This window comes from Dreissena polymorpha, chromosome 2, assembly GCF_020536995.1.
Source record: "Dreissena polymorpha isolate Duluth1 chromosome 2, UMN_Dpol_1.0, whole genome shotgun sequence".
NCBI classification, from domain to species: Eukaryota; Metazoa; Mollusca; class Bivalvia; order Myida; family Dreissenidae; genus Dreissena; species Dreissena polymorpha.
In genome coordinates this window covers 127,378,984-127,400,201 of record NC_068356.1, presented here as the reverse complement: position 1 = coordinate 127,400,201, position 21,218 = coordinate 127,378,984, and the positions used below count along the sequence as shown (strand labels likewise).

At 35.7% G+C, this 21,218-nt stretch overlaps 1 protein-coding gene across 1 annotated transcript in view; it reads right to left on the bottom strand.

Moving 5' to 3' along the window:
• Window positions 1–496: 496 nt before the first annotated feature.
• LOC127868934 (protein unc-79 homolog) overlaps window positions 497–21,218 on the bottom strand; it is a 118,159-nt gene continuing 97,437 nt past the window's right edge. The window contains exons 47-54 of the mRNA XM_052411124.1: window positions 20,242–20,421; window positions 19,217–19,398; window positions 15,510–15,699; window positions 13,715–13,765; window positions 10,536–10,676; window positions 4,097–4,174; window positions 2,962–3,006; window positions 497–2,654 (exon numbers count right to left, since the gene is read on the bottom strand). Coding sequence (XP_052267084.1) covers window positions 2,472–2,654; window positions 2,962–3,006; window positions 4,097–4,174; window positions 10,536–10,676; window positions 13,715–13,765; window positions 15,510–15,699; window positions 19,217–19,398; window positions 20,242–20,421 — 1,050 coding nt within the window. The 3' untranslated portion in view covers window positions 497–2,471. The remainder of the gene's footprint in view (window positions 2,655–2,961; window positions 3,007–4,096; window positions 4,175–10,535; window positions 10,677–13,714; window positions 13,766–15,509; window positions 15,700–19,216; window positions 19,399–20,241; window positions 20,422–21,218) is intronic.

The window sequence follows — 21,218 nt, the reverse complement described above, 5'->3', positions numbered from 1 at the left end:
TCAAGGACATTATATAATATCAGCAAAATATATCATTGATCTTACAAGTTAAATATCAAATGTTAAAATTGAGACATTGATTTAAACAACTTTTAGAAAATGCACATGTAATTAAACAATATTAAAAAAAGTAATTCAATGCATTTATCATCACAACTTAAATTATGGAGTAGTTTTAAATAATTATTTAATAAAATAAATCAATATAAAAGTTTGCCATACTCTGGGATCGAACCCGAGTTCTTTAGTGGCACAAGCTAACTGCATGCATACCACAGCATCGCTCATGCTTGTGATATCAAGTGGTATTAAAACTGCTTAATATTAGTATTGCGCGTATTTACCTAATTATGGGCTAAAAGTGTTACAAACGTTTAATTATTTTGCCAATGTCTATTAATGATTACACATTTACAAGCCTTTATTGTAACATTCTTCATAGTCATGAGAGTAACTTTGGTTGTCTTATCATCATAATGCTAAATTATAATTTTTGAATCTACCAGTATGACATTTTATTGATTTTTTTTGTTTACATGAGGTATTTAAATATTATTTTACGTAAATGTCACAATGTGTGAAACTTGTTAGACAAGAAGAAAGGATTTTGTTGTTATTTGAATAGAATGTTGTATTCTACACAAAAAATGACTATATGACATTTTTAAAACAAACCCATATATGTTTAAATTATGCAACCAAAAAAAGTGTTTGATAACATGTTTATAACATTAATAAAAGTCACAATGGTAACTAAAACAATATTGAACACATGTGTTCTAAATTTTAAACTGGTCTGAATCCAAACACAACTTTATAGTTTTAATCAATACGAAACCAATGTCCAATTCAAAAGAATTAACCTTTTTTCCCCACATGATCCTTCAGCCATTCAAAAGTCTATACATTTCATGTGTGTACAATCTACAGACACATAAAAAATAAACATGTCGATGAACATTTCTCTTCAATATAATAATTTAATACAGTTATAAACATTTAACAACTTAATTATAAGTAACAATTACAACAATAACGTCAGGTTAACTTGACAACAATCACAGTAAGCATGATACCCAGTGCTGCACAATACAGCCATCCACATTTTGATTCAGAAACTTTGGATATGAGCACCAGTCTGTATGCAGGATATTGGTTCATTTTGAATGTGCTATCCAAACAATTATATGAAACTGTTTCTGGGAAAACTGGGCTTAATACAAGTGCGTAAAGCGATGGCCAAGATAAGCCTGAATTTATCTTTTAAGCAGGTCTCTTCTAGAGAAAAAATCCAGTATAAACGGAAAGTGTTGTCCCAGATAAGCATGTATATTTGCTATCTCTTACCTAAAATGGTATATAAAAATGTCATAAAAAAACAACCATACTGCTTCCTGAATACGATATCATTCCAAATGCTGTTGGGTGAAACCATTGTTTATTTTACAGGTATACATGGTAATATATCCAATAACGCAATTGTAATGGTCCATTGCCCTCAGGGCATTCTATGCCAGGTTTTATTACGTTAATCCGGTTTTAAAACTTCATGATCCAAGATAAGCGAACACAGGGCAGAAATCTAGTAAACTAGCGCTGTAAAATATACTGTCCGAAAAATTGGAGTCATTAATTATGGACGAAAATCCGTATGTCCGAAAATATAGTCACGAAAAATAATTATTTTGGCTAAAAAAGAGGGTGCCGAAAACTTAAGAGTGTCTGAAAACTGAAAGTAATTAATGGAAAAATTACTTAAATGTAACACTGTTGAGAATATTCAGATACACCTAGCAGACCAGGTTTTGATTTCACGTATCAGTACACGTAACACAGTTAGCCAACATGTATTATGTATACCAACCGAAACAGAAAGTCTTATTTGATTCCATATACAGATACATGTAACAGTACAACAGTAAGATATACTTGATAAAGCATACCGGCACAGGTAACACAGTAAACTGTATTCAGATGCTGAGCTATAGAATCGCATACTGGTACAAGTAACACTGTAAAGTAAACTGTATTCAGATATTGACGAACTGCATACCGGTTCATGTTACACAGTAAACAATATTCAGATGCTGTAGAAATGAATACCGGTACAGGAAACACAGTAAACAATATTCTGATGATGTAGAACTGCATACTGGTACACATAACACAGTTAACCGTATCCAGATGCTGTAGAACTAGATACCGGTACGGGTAACACATTCAACTGTATTAGATGCTATAGAACTGTTTACCGGTATAAGTATCATAGTAAACTGTATTCAGATGCTGTAGAACTGGATACCGGTACGGGTAACACATTTTACTGTATTAGATGCTATAGAACTGCATACTGGTACAGGTTACACAGTAAACCTCATTCAGATGTTTTAGAACTTCTTACCGGTACAAGTAACACAGTAAACTGTATTCAGATGCTATAGAACCGGTACATGTAAAACACTAAACCTTATTCAGATGCTGTAGAACTGGGTGGCGGCCGATGAACACTGGACCTCAATCTGGCCCAGACGGATCTGGATACGCTTGAGCCACGTGAGCAGGATGTGAGAGTTGATGCACGTCTGCTCAGTGGAGGGAACCGGTGGCTGCCAGTTCTGTACTGACTGCAGACGAACCTGCAGGTGGCCTGGTAGCTATGGAAACAAGGGATGTAACTTTATGCTGTTTTTTGTGTTTTGCAAAATATAATTTACCCATCAGCAAAGGCATCAAGTTAAACAATTATCGTTGCCATAGGTTATATAATTTAATTTGTTGAAGTACTTTAATGACAGAAACTTTGATAAAATGTTTCATATAAAATGAAATACATTTTAACTAACATATATGTATATGCATCACCTATAAAGTAAAAAACCTGTACAATTACTGCAACATCATTACTTTAAACATCTGAAATATAATAACATATGTTCTGTCTTTAAGAAATGTCTGCTGTACCTGGTTATGATAGGCGTAGAGAATAGCAGTCCACATTGGGAATAACTGCAAAGCAAAACAAAAAGTTATTCTTAATAGTAATAGGAATGAGCATTTTTGTTTCGCTAATTGTCATAAAAAATATAACTACACACACATTGTAATGTGAAATAAAAAGATTTACAAAGGCTAATGGAATATATAATTACTCTTATCTTGTGATTATCCCTAATAAAATACATCGACACATTGTTGCAATTCAAAAGATTTTTACAAAGTGGCCAAAACATAATAAATTTCTTAATAGAACTTGACAAGACTGATGTGTCTGCTGGCAGGGCATTACTCAAGGAGGATAAAGATCAATCAATTTTGAATAATAACAAGAGATGTGTTCGTCAGAAACACAATACCCCTTATTGTGCCGCTTTGAAATAAAATTTTAATATATCATTTGGTCGGTTTAGAAATGATCTCCCTTTTAAAGCTTATTACTTCCCTTGGATTGTTTGACTTTTGACCTTGAAGGATGACCTTGACCGTTCACCACTCAAAATGTGCAGCTCCATGAGATACACATGCATGCCAAATATCAAATTGCTATCTTCAATATTGCAAAAGTTATGGCTAATTTTAAAGTTTTCGGACGGACGGACAGACGGACGGAAAGACAGTTCAAATGCTATATGCCACCCTACTGGGGGCATAAAAATTATAATACACAAGAGTTGTGTTTGTCAGAAACACAAAGCCCCCTTATGCGCCGCTTTGAAGCCATATATTTGACCTTTGACCTTGAAGGATGACCTTGACCATTCACCACTTAAAATGTGCAGCTCCATGAGATACACATGCATTCCAAATATCAAGTTGCTAACTTCAATACTGCAAAAGTTATGGCCAATGTTAAAGTTTTCGGACGGACAGATGCACAGACTGACGGACTGACGAACAGTTCAACAGTTACTGCTATATGCCACCCTACTGGGGGCATAAAATGAGTAAGCTTTAATCATCACAAACTCAAAGCTCTGCTATAGCCACATTTACTTCTTGATGTTGCCTTTTTAAGAAACACACAATAAAATGAGGATACATTTATATAATTATTGCTAGAACATGTGTATGTTCTTGCATGTAAGATTAACAGAACTACCTTTGCCAGGACACTGGAGTTGCATTCCTGTAAGGCTTCCATCAGACTCAGGAAGTGAAGGTTCACCATCTCTGCAAGCTGTAATACAAAATGAAGGTACCATAAAGTCTTGTATAATGATCAAAGTGGAGGTTACATAAAGTTCCATATAACACACACAATGGAGGAATCGGTAAGTCCTGTATAACATGAACAGAGGAGATCCGATAAAGTCCTGTATAACATCATTAACATGTACAATGGAGGTAACATAAAGTCCTGTATAACATGTTCAGTGGAGGAAATGTCAAGTACTGTATAATCTGTACAGTGGAGGTAACATAAAGTAAAATGTACAGATGAGGTACCATAAAGTCTTGTATAACATGTTCAGCGGAGGAAACATAAAGTCCTGTATAATCTGTACCATGGAGGTAACAAAGTCCTGTATAACATGAACAGATAAGGTACCATAAAGTCCTGTATAACGTATGCAAAAGGGGAGCCATTAAGACATTTAAAATGTGTATGTATAACAAGGATGTATAGAAAATATGCTAGTATGTGCACATAGGAGAAATGCTAAATAGTCTGGTATAATATGCATATTTTTATTATAAAAATGCAATAAGAAAAATTTGGTTTGTGCTAAATCCTTGAAAGCCATGTTTTTCAAGCAAACATAATTATTTTGGAACTCATCCAAGATATCATTGAGACCAATCTCCTGACCAAATTTCATGAAGATTGGACAATAAATGTGGCCTCTAGAGTGTTAACAAGGTTTAACTAAAGCCATATAAGGAAAAATGCCCAGCCCCTTGGCGGCCATGTTTTTCAACCAAAGGGCATCATTTTTGAACTCTTCAAAGATATTATTGGGATGAATCTTCTGACCAAGTTTCATGAAGATTGGACAATAAATGTTGCCTCTAGAGTTTTAACAAGATTTTACTATAGCCATATATAGCCATATAAGGAAAAATGCCCCGCCCCTTTGCAGCCATGTTTTTCAAGCAAACGTAACCATTTTCGAACTCAACCGTCATATCCAGAAAAGACATGTTCTGACCAAATTTCATGAAGATTGGACCAAAAATGTGACGTCTAGAGTCTATAAACACATAGAGTAAACAGCCCATTTTCGAACTCATCTGAGATATCAATGAAACCAATGTTTCTACCACGTTTCATGATGATTGGGCAAAAATTGTTTTCACTATATACATATAGAGAAAACTGGACCATTTTCGAACTCGTTTGAGATCAATGAAACCAATGTTTCCACCAAGTTTCATGATGATTGGGCAAAAATTGTGACTTTTAGAGTGTTCACAAGGTTTCTCTATAGCCATATAAGGAATACTGCCCCGCCCCCTGGCGGCCATGTTTTTCAACGGACAGGAACCATTTTTGAACTCAACCAACATATCATTTAGACATACATTTTGGCAAAGTTACATGAAGATTTGGCATCAAATGTGACTTCTACAGTGTTCACAAGGTTTATCCTTTTTTTACCTAGTGACCTAGTTTTTGACCCAGCATGACCCAGTTTTGAACTCAGTCGAGGTATCAATGGGACAAATGTTCTGACCAAGTTTCATGAAGATCAGACAATAAATGTGGCCTCTAGAGTGTTCACAAGGCAAAATGTTCTGCTCAGGTGAGCTAATAAAATTAATCAATTCTAGTCATAAAGTGTTCATAACTCCAATATTCAGATGACAAACATTTTTATGTTTCCTATATTTAATACCATCCTTGCTGACAATAAGTGAAATGATAAATGTTGTTAAGTGATATTCTATCAGTCACAATTGTGGAAAAAAACACTTTCATATTTGGATGTAACAAATCAATCATAAACATTCAGAGTGGGGTGAATCAGTACCCACTGTGGAATTATACACTGTTGATGTAAAAGTAGCAAGTTAAAAGTATTGTAACAACTGAGTGACTGTTGATCTGAGTTTACTGAAAATGCAATCGATGCTGTGGAATAAATCAATGTCTAAAATGAATGTATATACAGCAAGCTATATTGGTTATGTTCGAGAAGAAACTGTACACACATATGGAGAAATAAATCTACACTGATAGGATGGGTAAGAGATTTGAAATGAAACACCATCCATACTAGATAAGTGAGTGAAAGGAATGGAATATTGAATTTTCAAAATGAATGGTATAAACTACGTTTTTAGAGAACACAACACATTCAACACAGACAAACCACACCGGAGAAATAATGAAACAGTAAACGTTACAAAATTATACATCAACTTCATATAGTTTGAAACAAGGATATCAGTAAAACTGATGGATGCTCCACAATGATGCTTTGTCGATATTTGGGTTAATTGTAAGGAAAAAAGTGAGACCTTGAGAAAATCTAAAATAAGCCTCAGTGACCTTGACCTTGACCCCAGTGACCTCAAACCTCATCAAAAGGTAGAGGTCCATTAAAGGTACCTACATGCCAAATATGAAAGAGATCGGTAAAGTATTGAAGGTGCTATGAGAAACTGTAACAAAAGTGTGACAAAAAAAACTATTATTAGCTTTGGTGACCTTGACATTGACCCCAGTGACCTCAAACGTCATCAAAAGGTAGAGGTCCATGCAAGGTATCTACATGCCAAATATGAAAGAGTATTGAAGGTGGTATGAGAAACTTAACAAAAGTGTGACAGAAAAATCTATTATTAGCCATGGTGACCTTGACCCCAGTGACCTCAAACGTCATCAAAAGGTAGAGGTCCATGCAAAGTACCTACATGCCAAATATGAAAGAGATCGGTAAAGTATTGAAGGTGCTATGAAAAACTGTAACAAAAGTGTGACGGAAAAATCCATTTTTAGCTTGGGGACCTTGACCTTGACCCCAGTGACCTCAAACATCATCAAAAAGTAGAGGTCCATGCAAGGTATCTTCATGCCAAATATAAAAGAGATTGGTAAAGTATTGGAGGTGCTATGAGAAACTGTAACAAGTCTATTATTAGCCTTGGTGACCTTGACCCCAGTGACCTAAAACATCATCAAAAGGTAGAGGTCAATGCAAAGTACCTACATGCCAAATATGAAAGAGATCGGTAAAGTATTGAAGGTGCTATGAGAAACTGTAACAAAAGTGTGACGGAAAAATCTATTATTAGCCTTGGTGACCTTGACTCCAGTGACCTCAAACATCATCAAAAGGTAGAGGTCCATGCAAGGTACCTACATGCCAAATATGAAAGAGATCGGTAAAGTATTGAAGGTGCTATGAAAAACTGTAACAAAAGTCTATTATTAGCCTTGGTGACTTGACCCTAGTGACCTCAAACATCATCAAAAAGTAGAGGTCCATGCAAGGTATCTAAATGCCAAATACGAAAGAGATTGGTAAAGTATTGAAGGTGCTATGAGAAACTGTAACAAGTCTATTATAAGCCTTGGTGACCTTGACCCTAGTGACCTCAAACATCATCAAAAGGTAGAGGTCCATGCAAGGTACCTACATGCCAAATATGAAAGAGATCGGTAAAGTATTGAAGGTGCTATGAGAAACTTTAACAAAAGTGTGACAGAAAAATCTATTATTAGCCTTGATGACCTTGACCCCAGTGACCTCAAGCGTCATCAAAAGGTAGAGGTCCATGCAAGGTACCTAAATGCCAAATATGAAAGAGATCGGTAAAGTATTGAAGGTGCTATGAAAAACTGTAACAAAAGTCTATTATTAGCCTTGATGACCTTGACCCCTGTGACCTCAAACGTCATCAAAAGGTAAAGGTCCATGCAAGGTACCTACATGCCAAATATGAAAGAGATTGGTAAAGTATTGAAGGTGCTATGAGAAACTGTAACAAAAGTGTGACGGAAAAATCTATTATTAGCCTTGGTGATCTTGACCCGAGTGACCTCAAACATCATCAAAAGGTAGAGGTCCATGCAAGGTATCTACATGCCAAATATGAAAGAGATTGGTAAAGTATTGAAGGTGCTATGAGTAACTGTAACTTTTTTTTCCGTACGGAGTAACGGAAAGACAAACTGGCAACCATATGCTCCCCATATATATATATATATATATATATATATACATATATATATATATATATATATATATATATATGTGTATATGGGGAGCATAAAAATCTATGCTATCTGATGTATCATATTTGTATCATAGTAGGAAGATAGATGTCAATAAGAGTTTTGTTTTAATGCTAAAAGTATTGGAAATGTATGACTTTCAGTGAATGGATTTTTTCAATGTATACATGTAAAAAAAATAATCAAATGTTGCATTACATCAAATTCAATTTGTAATAAGCATCATCAACGAAATACACTGAAAAAAAGCTAATGACAATTTTAAAATACCCATTTTTTTCACAGTCTAACAAGTGTTATTTGAAATGAAAATATTCATGTTAAAACTTATGAAGGCTTTTGATATTAACATTTGATTAAATGCTGTATTTTATATATAATATATTTGAGATTTAAGTTTTAAATAATTCAAAAAGTTTTAACTACATGTAATGGTACAAAACACATTTCAATAATAAGGGTAAGACAACAAGAAACAAAACCTACCCTGTAGATATTAAATATACTTAACATATTACAGGACCTGTTTATTAAAATGTTATCCACCCCCCCCCCCCCTAAATAAGTAAAAAGCAATTTTAAAACATACAAAGTTTGAATAAAACTTATGCACAGAAAGCACTACAGAAACAACTTTAATTGCTTCTTTTAGCCTATCTTTAAGCGTAACCTCCAAAGCGCATACTAGAGACTAATTGGACATGATCTAATGTTGAACTTGACCCATATTATTCCTGTTCAAAATTTTCATCATGGTTGGTGTAAATTAAATAAATTGATCTGACTATATCAGAAAGGGACAAGAGAACAAAAAAGTCAATTGTTGGTTTTTGAAGGACAATTTATCCACTTTCTTGGTTATTTGAACTTACAACATGTACATTTACAGCAATTTACACCAATTGGATAAAGATTTTATAATATACAAAGATATTATGAATACACATTTTTTATAAAGTCTGATAAAGATCAAAAGAAAACTATTGTAGAAAAAGAGCATGAATAACTGTGATTACTGACCCGCTGACCAACATGAGCAAACAAATATATCTGATATGTTAGAGAGGGCATGATTGGATATTACCATTACAAATATCTTAAGGCACAATCACAAGAACAACACAAAGGTAACAGATGAGGAGAAAAAAAAACATCACTACCAAAGGGCAACACTACACCACAACAAACCTCAAGAGTTGTCTTTTCCTGAGTAAGCATGGAACAGTTGTCAGGAAATTTTAAGGAAAGTTGAAATGAGCTTGAAGAAATATTATTTCAAAGGCAATATTTTTCCTCTCAAGAAGAAACCAAATAAAATTATTTGAAATGTTTCTATAATGTTGTTTTATGGATTTGCAAGCCAACTTTTTCGCAGAAATAAGACAAATTGCAAGAGCTGTCCAAAGACAGCACACTATTCTGTTCTTTCACCTTGACAACATGAACATTGTCTTTCGGCGACATTACCTGACGACTCTAAAGATAAGAGTTAGATCACTACATTTTATCGTATCATTGTTGTTTTCAGTTAAAATATAAATGTTCACAAACTTCAGATGGTCGTGTTCAGTATCAACTATGATTAAAATTCCTAAGTAGGTAGTCATAAATAACCAAATTATATTTTATAAAAATAATTGTAGTAGTTTAAAATATGCATGATAACAGTTATCATGCATATCTGTAACTACTACAAATATTTTTTTACAATTTATTACATTAAGGCCCCTTTATACATCCAGTTTTGTTTTTAAATTACAAGTTTAACTTGTAAATAAAAAAAACTTTATGTATAAAAAGGACCTTTTTTCATAAAACCACAGGTAACAGTTATTAACATTAGAAGATGACCTTTTACAAACATTCTGATGAAATAGTTGTAGTTTCATAAAGTGGAATACTTCTGCTTTATTGCAAGTCAAAGTTATGGGCCTTTAGGGAAAGATCTTGCATGTTGATAACATTGACATGTGTGAAGTTTCAATCGAATACCAAGTAATAGAGTAAAAGAGATATGGGTTCTTGCACACAAACCTAGATAAAAACATTACATGGGTTCAGGCTAATGGGTGAGTAGCATAGCTCAAACTTTTAACCCTTTGCATGATGGGAAATTTGTCGTCTGCTAAAATGTCATATGCTGAATTTCTAAAATTAGCATTTTCTTTTTTTCAAAGAATACTATTAGAATAGCAAACAGTTTGGATCCTGATGAGACGCCACGTTCATTTTATTATTGTACAATTTTAGTTTAAGTGACAATGTTGAATGGTTTAAAAAATAAGTAGATGACCCCTTTAAAAAGTCCCCTACTATATAAGGACAAAAGGGCTCTGTACAAATGCCCACGGCCTACCACTTTGGAGTGTGAGAGGAGCTGTAGGATGCCAGGTGTTACTCGCGCCCAGAAGTCCATCACAGAGGAGGTGCCAGCCTGGTACTGCTCGGAGCTGCTGTTGTACATCGCCGCTATGCTCTCACAGTACATTGTCCACAGCTAAAATATGGCAATAATATAGAGGTCATGGACTGTTACAGTATATAGTAAATAGCTGATATATGGCAATAATAAAGACGTCATGGACTGGTACAGTATGTGGTCCAGCCCTTAGCTGTTATATGCCTATAATATAGAGGTCATGGACTGGTACAGTACGTGGTCCACAGCTGAAATATGGAAATAATATAGAGGTCATTGACTGGTACAGTATAAAGTCCATAGCTGAAAAATGGCAATATTATAAGGGTCATGGACTGGTACAGTACATGGTCCACAGCTGTTATATGACAATAATAAAGAGGTGATGGACTGGTACAGTACATGGGCCATAGCTGAAATATGGCAATAATATAGGTGTCATGGACTGGTACAGTACATGGTCCATAGCTGTTATATGCCAATAATATAGAGGTCATTGACTGGTACAGTACGTGGTCCACAGCTGAAATATGGCAATAATACAGAGGTCTTGACTGGTACAGTATATAGTCCATAGCTGAAAAATGGCAATATTATAGGGGTCATGGACTGGTACAGTACATGGTCAACAGCTGTTATATGACAATAATATAGAGGTCATGGACTGGTACAGTACATGGGCCATAGCTGAAATATGGCAATAATATGGGTGTCATGGACTGGTACAGTACATGGTCCATAGCTGTTATATGCCAATAATATAAAGGTCATTGACTGGTACAGTACGTGGTCCACAGCTGAAATATGGCAATAATACAGTTCATGGAATGGTACAGTACATGGTCCTTAGCTGAAATATGACAATAATATAGAGGTCATGCACTGGTACAGTACATGTTCCATAGCTAAAATATGGCAATATTAAAGTGGTCATGGACTGGTACAGTACATGGTCCATAGCTGAAATATGGCAATATTATAGAGGTCATGGACTGGTACAGTGCATGGTCCATAGCTGAAATATGACAAAAAATATAGAGGTCATGCACTGGTTCAGTACATGGTTCTTAGCTGAAATATGGCAATAATATAGAGGTCATTGATTGGTACAGTACGTGGTCCACAGCTGAAATATGGCAATAATACAGAGGTCATGGACTGGTACAGTACATGGTCCATAGCTGAAATATGGCAATAATATAGGTGTAATGGATTGGTACAGTACATGGTCCATAGCTGAAATATGGCAATATTATAGTGGTCATGGACTGGTACAGTATGGTCCATAGCTGAAATATGGCAATATTATAGTGGTCATGGACTGGTACAGTACATGGTCCATAGCTGTAATATGGTAATATTATAGAGGTCATGGACTGGTACAGTGCATGGTTATAGCTAAAAGATGACAAAAAACTATAGAGGTAATGGACTGGTTCAGTACATGGTCCATAGCTGAAATATGGCAATAATATAGAGGTCATTGACTGGTACAGTATGTGGTCCACAGCTGAAATATGGCAATAATACAGAGGTCATGGAATGGTACAGTACATGGTTCTTAGCTGAAATATGACAATAATATAGAGGACATGGACTGGTACAGTACATGGGCCATAGCTGAAATATGGCAATAATATAGGTGGCATGGACTGGTACAGTACATGGTCCATAGCTGTTATATGCCAATAATATAGAGGTCATTGACTGGTACAGTACGTGGTCCACAGCTGAAATATGGCAATAATACAGAGGTCATGGAATGGTACAGTACATGGTCCTTAGCTGAAATATGGCAATAATACAGATGTCATGGAATGGTACAGTACATGGTCCTTAGCTGAAATATGACAACAATACAGAGGTCATGGACTGGTACAGTACATGGTCCAAAGCTCAAATATGGCAATATTATAGAGGTCATGGACCAGTACAGCACATGGTCCACAGCTGTTATATGACAATAATATAGAAGTCATGGACTGGTCACGAACATGGTCCATAGCTGAAATATGACAATAATATAGAGGTCATGGACTGGTACAATACATGGTACACAGCTGAAATATTTCAATAATATAGAGGTCATGGACTGGTACAGTACATGGTCCACAGCTGAAATATTGCAATAATATAGAGGTCATGGACTGGTTAAGCACATGGTCCAACGCTGAAATATGGCAATATTAAAGAGGTCATGGACCAGTACAGCACAAGGTCCACAGCTGTTATATGACAATAATATAGAGGTCATGGACTGGTCACGTACATGGTCCATAGCTAAAATATGACAATAATATAGAGGTCATGGAATGGTACAGTACATGGTACACAGCTGAAATATGAAAATAATACAGGGGTCATTGGTACAGACATTTGTCCACAGCTCAAATGGTACAGTACTTTGTCCACAGCTCAAATGGTACAGTAATTTGTCCACATCTCAAATTGTGGAATAACATATGGCTCATTGGTATAGTAAATTGTCTACAGCTGATATTATGGAATAATATAGTCATGAAATGCTAAACCCAATTATCAAAATAATATCATTATGTGTAACAGCTTTACAGAATAAAGACATAAAACAGAACAAAATCCAGCTACCAGTTATATATTATGTCTTAGAATAAAAAACAATGCCTTACCCGTAAAACTTAAATAAAAATCATGCTTGTTGAAGGTCTACTAACAAAATTGAAATTCAGATTTTGATTTTAATTCAAGTCTTTTCCCATAGTTCATTCCTGCATATTTTTATTTGCAAATGAAAAAAAGGACTTGTTACTGGGCAGTCGTGTTATAACTACAAACAAGAGATTGCCAAGCAATATGGTCCCCTACCGGTGAAACACCACCATTGTCAGATTTTTTTTAAATTTGTTGCCATAGCAACGATAATTATTGACGTAGGAACAAAATTAAATGACGTGCATAATCTCCATATTGCTAAATATATCCATGTTTTAAGTTTCATGAAAAAATATGAAGAACTTTTAAAGTTATTGCAGGATCAAGAAAAGTGTGAAGGACAGACTGAATGACAGACAGACTGACAGAGCGCAAACCATAAGTCCCCTTCAGTTTCATCAGTAGGGGACAATAAAGTAACTTGCCTGGCACAAGAAGAAAGCATGGAAGAGGGAACTCATGTGGTTAGCTGAAATCTGAAATGACAAACAGTTGTCAAGTTATATCATATGTATATAACTAGCAATGTAAATAACTAGCAGTAAAACTTTCAGGAAAACATAAATGCAAACAAGGGCTGTTTGTAAAACATGCATGCCCCCCATATGGGCTGTCCATTGTATTGGCAGCCATTGTGTGAATACGTTTTTGTCACTGTGACCTTGACCTTTGACCTAGTGACCTGAAAATCAAAAGGGGTCATCTGCGAGTCATGATCAATGTACCTACGAAGTGTCATGATCCTAGGCAAAAGTGTTCTTGAGTTATCATCCGGAAACAATTTAACTGTTTCGGGTCACCGTGACCTTGACCTTTGACCTAGTGACCTAAAAATCAATATGGATCATCTACGAGTCATGATCAATGTACCTATGAAGTTTCATGATCCTAGGCGTTAGCGTTCTTGAGTTATCATCCGGAAACCATTTAACTATTTTGGGTCACCGTGACCTTGACCTTTGACCTAGTGACCTCAAAATCAATAGGGGTCATCTGCGAGTCATGATCAATCTACCCATGAAGTTTCATGATCCTAGGCATATACGTTCTTGAGTTATCATCTGAAAACCATTTTACTATGTCGGGTCACCGTGACCTTGACCTTTGACCTAGTGACCTCAAAATGAGTAGGGGTCATCTGCCAGTCATGATCAATCTACCTATGAAGTTTCATAATCCTAGGAGCATGCGTTCTTGAGTTATCATCCAAAAACCATTTTACTATTTTGGGTCACCGTGACTTTGACCTTTGACCTAGTGACCTCAAAATCAATAGGTGTCATCTGCAAGTCATGATCTATCTAACGATGAAGTTTCATGATCCTAGGCGTTTGTGTTCTTGAGTTATCATCCGGAAACCATTTTACTATTTCGGGTCACCATGACCTTGACCTTTGACCTAGTGACCTCAAAATCAATAAGGGTCATCTGCGAGTCATGATCAATCTACCTATGAAGTTTAATGATCCTAGGTGTATGTGTTCTTGAGTTACCATCCGGAAACCATTTTACTATTTCGGGTCACCGTGACCTTGATCTTTGACCTAGTGACCTGAAAATTAATAGGGGTCATCTGCGAGTCATGATCAATGTACCTATGAAGTTTCATGATCCTAGGCCCAAGCGTTCTTGAGTTATCATCCGGAAACCACCTGGTGGACGGACCGACAGACCGACCGACAGACCGACATGTGCAAAGCAATATACCCCCTCTTCTTTGAAGGGGGGCATAAAAAATACTTATGTACTTTTTGGCACAATTCAATTGAATTGTAATATTGTTTAAGGTATATACAATATTTCAATCCGCCAAGATGATGCAAAAACATGTACGATTAATCTAAATAATTTTTCAGAATATTTTATGAGCTTAAAATAAACATGGAAAATATTTAAACAAGTATTTATTGAATATTGCTGGGCCAAGTGTGAGGTTGAGTGCTCTTAAACCAGTTTAAACCCCCAATGCTTTGCATTGCATGTACCAAGGCAGTGACCCCAGCTTTGTTCTTTTATGTGTTTATGTTGTTTTGTATTGTGCTGTTTTGTTCTGTTTTGGCAATGGGTCACTTTAATTGCCTTAAATAAAGGACCAACTAATTGTATATAAAGAGAATTCAATACTGCGCCAGCAGCTGGAGTTTCACTTCTTTATATGCATTCACTTTTTGTATAATACTGCACAATCAAGGTTTATATTGCTACCATATATATACATACATTTGACTGCTCAGCAAATCCCGTCATTATTACCAGCACATGCTCAGCAATCAGCGTGCTGACATCTAGTGGGAATGGCATGCATGTGACACACGCAGCGCCCTCTGTCATGGCGGTGTGTGTCAGAGTACCAATCAGCAGCCACGACATCAGACGGATGTGACCAATACAGTCAGTAAACTCCTTAGGGCTAAAAATCAGGCTCACTCTGGTTAATACAGGGCTAGTCTTAATACGGGGCTTAATGGATGTGCTTTTAATATCTTCCCAGATTAGCCTGTTCAGTCGGCACAGGTTTACCATTAATGAAACTTTCCCATTTTTTTTTACAAAATCCTGACAAGGCGGAGAGCGAACTGCACACACTATTTTGAGACAAAACTAAATGTGCGTGCCTTAAGACCAGTTTTCCCAGAACGAGGCATAAATGACAACAAGAGGAATTCACAGCCTACCTGAGAAATAAAAAATAATTCTTTTGAAAAAGAGTTGATAAGTGCCATTGGGCAGGTAAAATAATCTATGGAACATGAAGTTAAAGAAGGTCTCTAATAATTGCTTTAACATAAAAAACTTGACAAAGAAGAAACAAACACTATCTCAATATTTTAATTTTACAAGAGGGCCAGAGGTCCAGAAATGATCACCTGAGATTTCAAGCAACTAGACTGCTTTCAGCAACTTTTGACCTGTTTCTGAAACCAGTTTCAAACTCGTCCAAATTATCAACAAGAGAGATAACAAGGTTTTTCACTAGCCATATAAGGCAAAATGTCCAGTCCCCTGCGGCCATGTTTTTCAGTAGACTAAAACCATTTTTTACACGCAGTCCAGATACCATTGTTCCAATGTTCTAACCAAGTTTCATGAATATTGGACTGAAAATGAGACTTCTAGAGTGTTAACAAGGTTTTACGATAGCCATATAAGGAAAAACCATAACACTTTTTGAACTCAGCCAAGCTATCATTAGAACAAAATTAATATTTTGACCAATTTTCATAAAGATTGGACTATAAATGTGACTTTTATAGAGTGAACAAGGTTTTAATATACATGTAGTCATATAAAGAACAAGATATGTGTTCGTCAGAAACACAATGCACCCTACTGCGCCGCTTTGAAATAAAATTTCTATTTATCAGTTGGCAGGTATAGAAATCATCTCCCTTTAATATTTATTACTGCCCTTCGATTTTGTTCAATTCAAACAGGGGAGGGGGGGATTCTGTAGACAATCAAAAATGACCAAGTCAGACACCACTGACAACCAAGGCCTGTGTTTTATCAAAGAGATCATAGCCAGAGTTCATCATGTATCTATGGACATAAGTCCACAGGTATGTAATGAACCCTACCATTCACAAATTAGTACAGGAAAGAAATGATAATTATATCATTAAAAAAAACCTTTGACAAATCAATCATTTGAGTAATAAATAATCAAAATAAAAAATATGTACAGTAACTGTGAAAAGAACTTAAATTCTTGGTAAGGAAATATATAATCTGAGATTTATAATTATATAAATTACTTCCCTTGAAAATAATTGTCTCTAACAAATCTTTTTAGTAGCAAATAATTAAAAGCCACTACCGTGACTGTAGATTCACCACTCAAAATGTGCAGCTCCATGCGATACACATGCATGCCAAATATCAAGTTGCTATGTTCAATAATAAATAATTATCTCCCTTTAAAGCTTATTACTTCTCTTGGATTTGTATTTTTGACCTAAGACCTTGAAGGATGACCTTGACCTTTTACCATGATAAGTTTGTCAGATGCACAAAGCCGCTTACTGCGCTGCTTTGATTTATTTAACAAAAATATATAATTTGGTAGGTCAGATAATTATGTCCATTTAAAGCTTATTACTTCCCTTGGATTTGTTTTTTTCGACCCTGTGACCTAGTTTTTGACCCCGCATGACCAATATTCGAAGTTGACCTAGATATTGTCTAGATAAAACTTCTGACCAAGTTTCGTAAAGCTCGGATGAAAACTATTTGAATTAGAGAGCGGACACGAAAAGTGTGACAGACTGACAGACGGACTTACAGGCAGACGGACAGTGCGAAAACTATATACCCCTTTTTCTTCAAAAGGGGGCATAAAAATGCCCCGCCCCCTGGCGGCCTTGGTTTTCAACAGACCGGAACCATTTTTTAACTCATCCAAGATACAATTAAACAAACAATTTTCAAACTCCTCCAGGATATTGTTTCATGGCGATTGGACAATAAATATGGCCTATTGAGTAAAAACAAGGCAAATATTAGCGATGCACAACGCATGACGGACGACAGGCAAAAGGCGATCACACAAGCTCATGATGTGCATGTTGTGCTTAGGTGAGCTAAAAATACATGAAACAAGCAAATTCATTGAATTGATATCCCCCGCCAATATGCTTCTGGACACAAAAGTGTTGTATTTGACACTCAAAAAAGCATTTTTTCAAGATACAAGGGCCATAACTCCCTTATTATCCGATGGCATACAATGCCATTTGGCGTTCATCATCCTCTTATCCATATATATACTCATACCAAGTTTCAATGAAATCCTCCAAAGCACTTCCAAGATATGGCTCCGGACACAAAAAAGCATTTTTTTCAAGATACAAAGGGCCATAACTCCGTTATTAACAGATGGTTTACAATGCCATTTGGTGTGCATCATCCTCTTATTCATATATATATATATATATACTCATACCAAGTTTCAATGAAATCCGCCAAAGCACTTGGACACAAAAGTGACGGACGGAAAGACGGACGGACGGAAAGACGGACGGACGGACAACGCCAAAACAATATCTCTCCGCCTCTGGCGGGGGATAACTACCGCAAATATGTGTCAATAGGAATAGGAAGTTGTGTCTTTTAACTCAATTTTGTCAAAGAAAACTAACAAAATAGCCAAGTGCACAAGTTCATATCAGGGTTTTTTTTGGCCCGATTTTATAGCCGAAATTCGGCTATATTCCCAAACGCAAAAAGTAGACTTTTTTCCAAAAATTTGCTACAAAATTCCTAATTGGGAAAAAAAGCTAATGACATCGGCTTTTTTTTTAACAAAGCGTACTCCGATCCAGTCTTGTACAGTTTTTAGACTATACCGCTATTTCTATAATGTCAGCATTATTCGTGTGCCCGATATTCTCTGTGTTTTTCAGGCGCTTATTATATTTGTGATGAAATTTATGTGTTTTGTGATTCGGCTGAATGGAAAACAACTGAATGTCACACAATTCAAAATATTACTTGAAAAAGATTCCTTAGCAAAAATGTGGCCAAACAAAATCTGTTGATTTTCTTTAAGCAAGCATCATTAAATAAACAAACATCGTCAACAAGTACAAGTCCTCCCATTGAAACTCCTTCCATTTCCAATGATAGTAATTTAATAACAAGTGACTCTTTTGCATCGTCATTGTTGATTTCATGATGGTGTTTGTGGAGTTTGTGATTAAAGATGTTAAACTCTTTCATGTAGTTTTAAATCCCAATTTATTTTCCCAATTTCTTGAAAATGCCGATAAAATTCCCAATTTCAAAGCCATGAGCTATCTTCCCATAATGCTGAGGAAAAAAAAACTGCATATGGTGTTAAATATAAGAGCAAATATATAATTGCCATTAAAGAGAAACTTCCCATCTTAAGTACTTTTGATAAACATTTCAGAGAAATGTAACCATACCCTTGTTGTGTGGTCAGTGGTGGTTTATACAGCCACGGTAGGTAGCGCTCCAGCCCAACAGCCCGACTGCCATGCCCGTTGCTACGGGTGATCTCCAAGGCTACAAACTGGGCGATCCCAGACTTGACAAGGGTGCCTAGGGTGTCCTCATTCAGTGCCATACACCCACCCTTCATGTTGGCCTGTATGGAAATGTACAAACAATTAAATCCTAATTATATAAATACATATATAGCCATTAAAATATTAAACTTTTAAATATGCTGAGGAACAAAAAAGGAACAAAAATACCAAACAATTAAACTCCAGAAATTCAATCAGGAGATACATTTTTGTTCTTACCCATTACTTTTATAAGAGAACTACAGCAATAAACATAAAAAAATTAACACTGGGATCACAAAATTTGGAATGGTCATTATGAAGAATTGGGATTTTAAACCAGTTTGAGGCCATAGGCCACAGAGCCATACACTTGGTCTACATGTTTGCCCGAGAATGATTAATATCCAACCAAATCTCATGTACAAACATTAATTTAGACCTAAGATCAATTAAAATATTAAATATGAACTATCTGGATGATTTCTCCTCTAAATGTGTATATGTGATAAGAAGTGTGATGCTTTTTGAACATATCATCAGATATTAATATATTTTCTTCTTATCTCTAAATTTAAGAAAAAAACTTTTCCAGTTGTGAAGTTTAATGATATTCCAAAAATAAACAAACATTCTTGTACATCCTAGTAAACATTTGCATGTTTTCTTTACTTACATAAGAGTCGAATACAATGTATAATTAATAAAAACCAATAGTAATCATTTAACAATATTTTCCTGGTCCAAACCATGGGCACTGTCAATGAGTTTCTTTAGAGCTAGACCTTGGAGGTGTGAAGATCACCAATAAACCCTTTGCAGACTTAATGGTTTGATAAATGAATTGAAAGGTTGATGAAAAGCTAATAAAAATGGGCTGTATAATTGGTTTCTATCGATCTTGGAGACCATGTTTTACTGACCTTGACCTTTGAAATGGTGTGAAGGTCGCCAATGAACTCCACACAGTCAGACAGGTACTGACGCATGCACTCTGACGCATACGTGGACATAAGAGAGTGGGCGTGGGTGTGGTACAGCATGCCCAGGTCACTGACGATGTTAGAGCTGCCAATCGTCCCCCCAGAATCCAGCAGAACAAACTGAGGAATGCATGAAGATATGCTTGATATTTAAACTTAAGGGCCATAATGGCCGTGAATAGTTCACCGGAGTTAAGGAATAATTATTTTCAAACACTTGACCTGGTGACCTAGCTTTTTCCTCCATCTGACTCAGATTCAAACATGGCCTTGATAGTTTCAAGGATAAACATTCTCACCAAGATTTAAGATTAAGTAATTAATGTGGCTTCTAAAGTGGTTAGATTGTTTTATAAGAGTTGACCTCGCGACGTAATTTTTGACACACCTGACAAAGTAGTAATAGTACAATGTATACTGATGTTGACAGCTAATATCACACCTATATGCGGTCATAAAAAAGATTTTTGATTGATACAAAATAACTTTTTATTTGAGGTGTTAACCGGTATCTGTAGATATATAAGATGTTAATATGTAAATAAACCATGATATGGGGTTAATGGGCTTTTGTAACAAATACTTAAAGTTGAGGTTAAATTTAATTTGACAAGTTTATGAGATCGCGCGCGACTACTATACCGCTTGTTACTTATCCGAAAGAGCATTAATTTCAATAATAGTTAAAAGATTTGCATATTTTGAAAAATGTCATTAAATGATTGTTCTAACAAAACAATTATACTAGGTTCAGTTTAAAAAACAAGAGCACCACAAAACGGGTGCCACGCTCGGCTACGGGTGCAGTTTTGAATAAATGAAAGCTTGTCAGAATAATTTTTTTAGAGGTCACAGTGACATTGACCTTTGACCTAGTGACCCCAAAATGGGTGTGGCATGTAGAACTCATCAAGGTG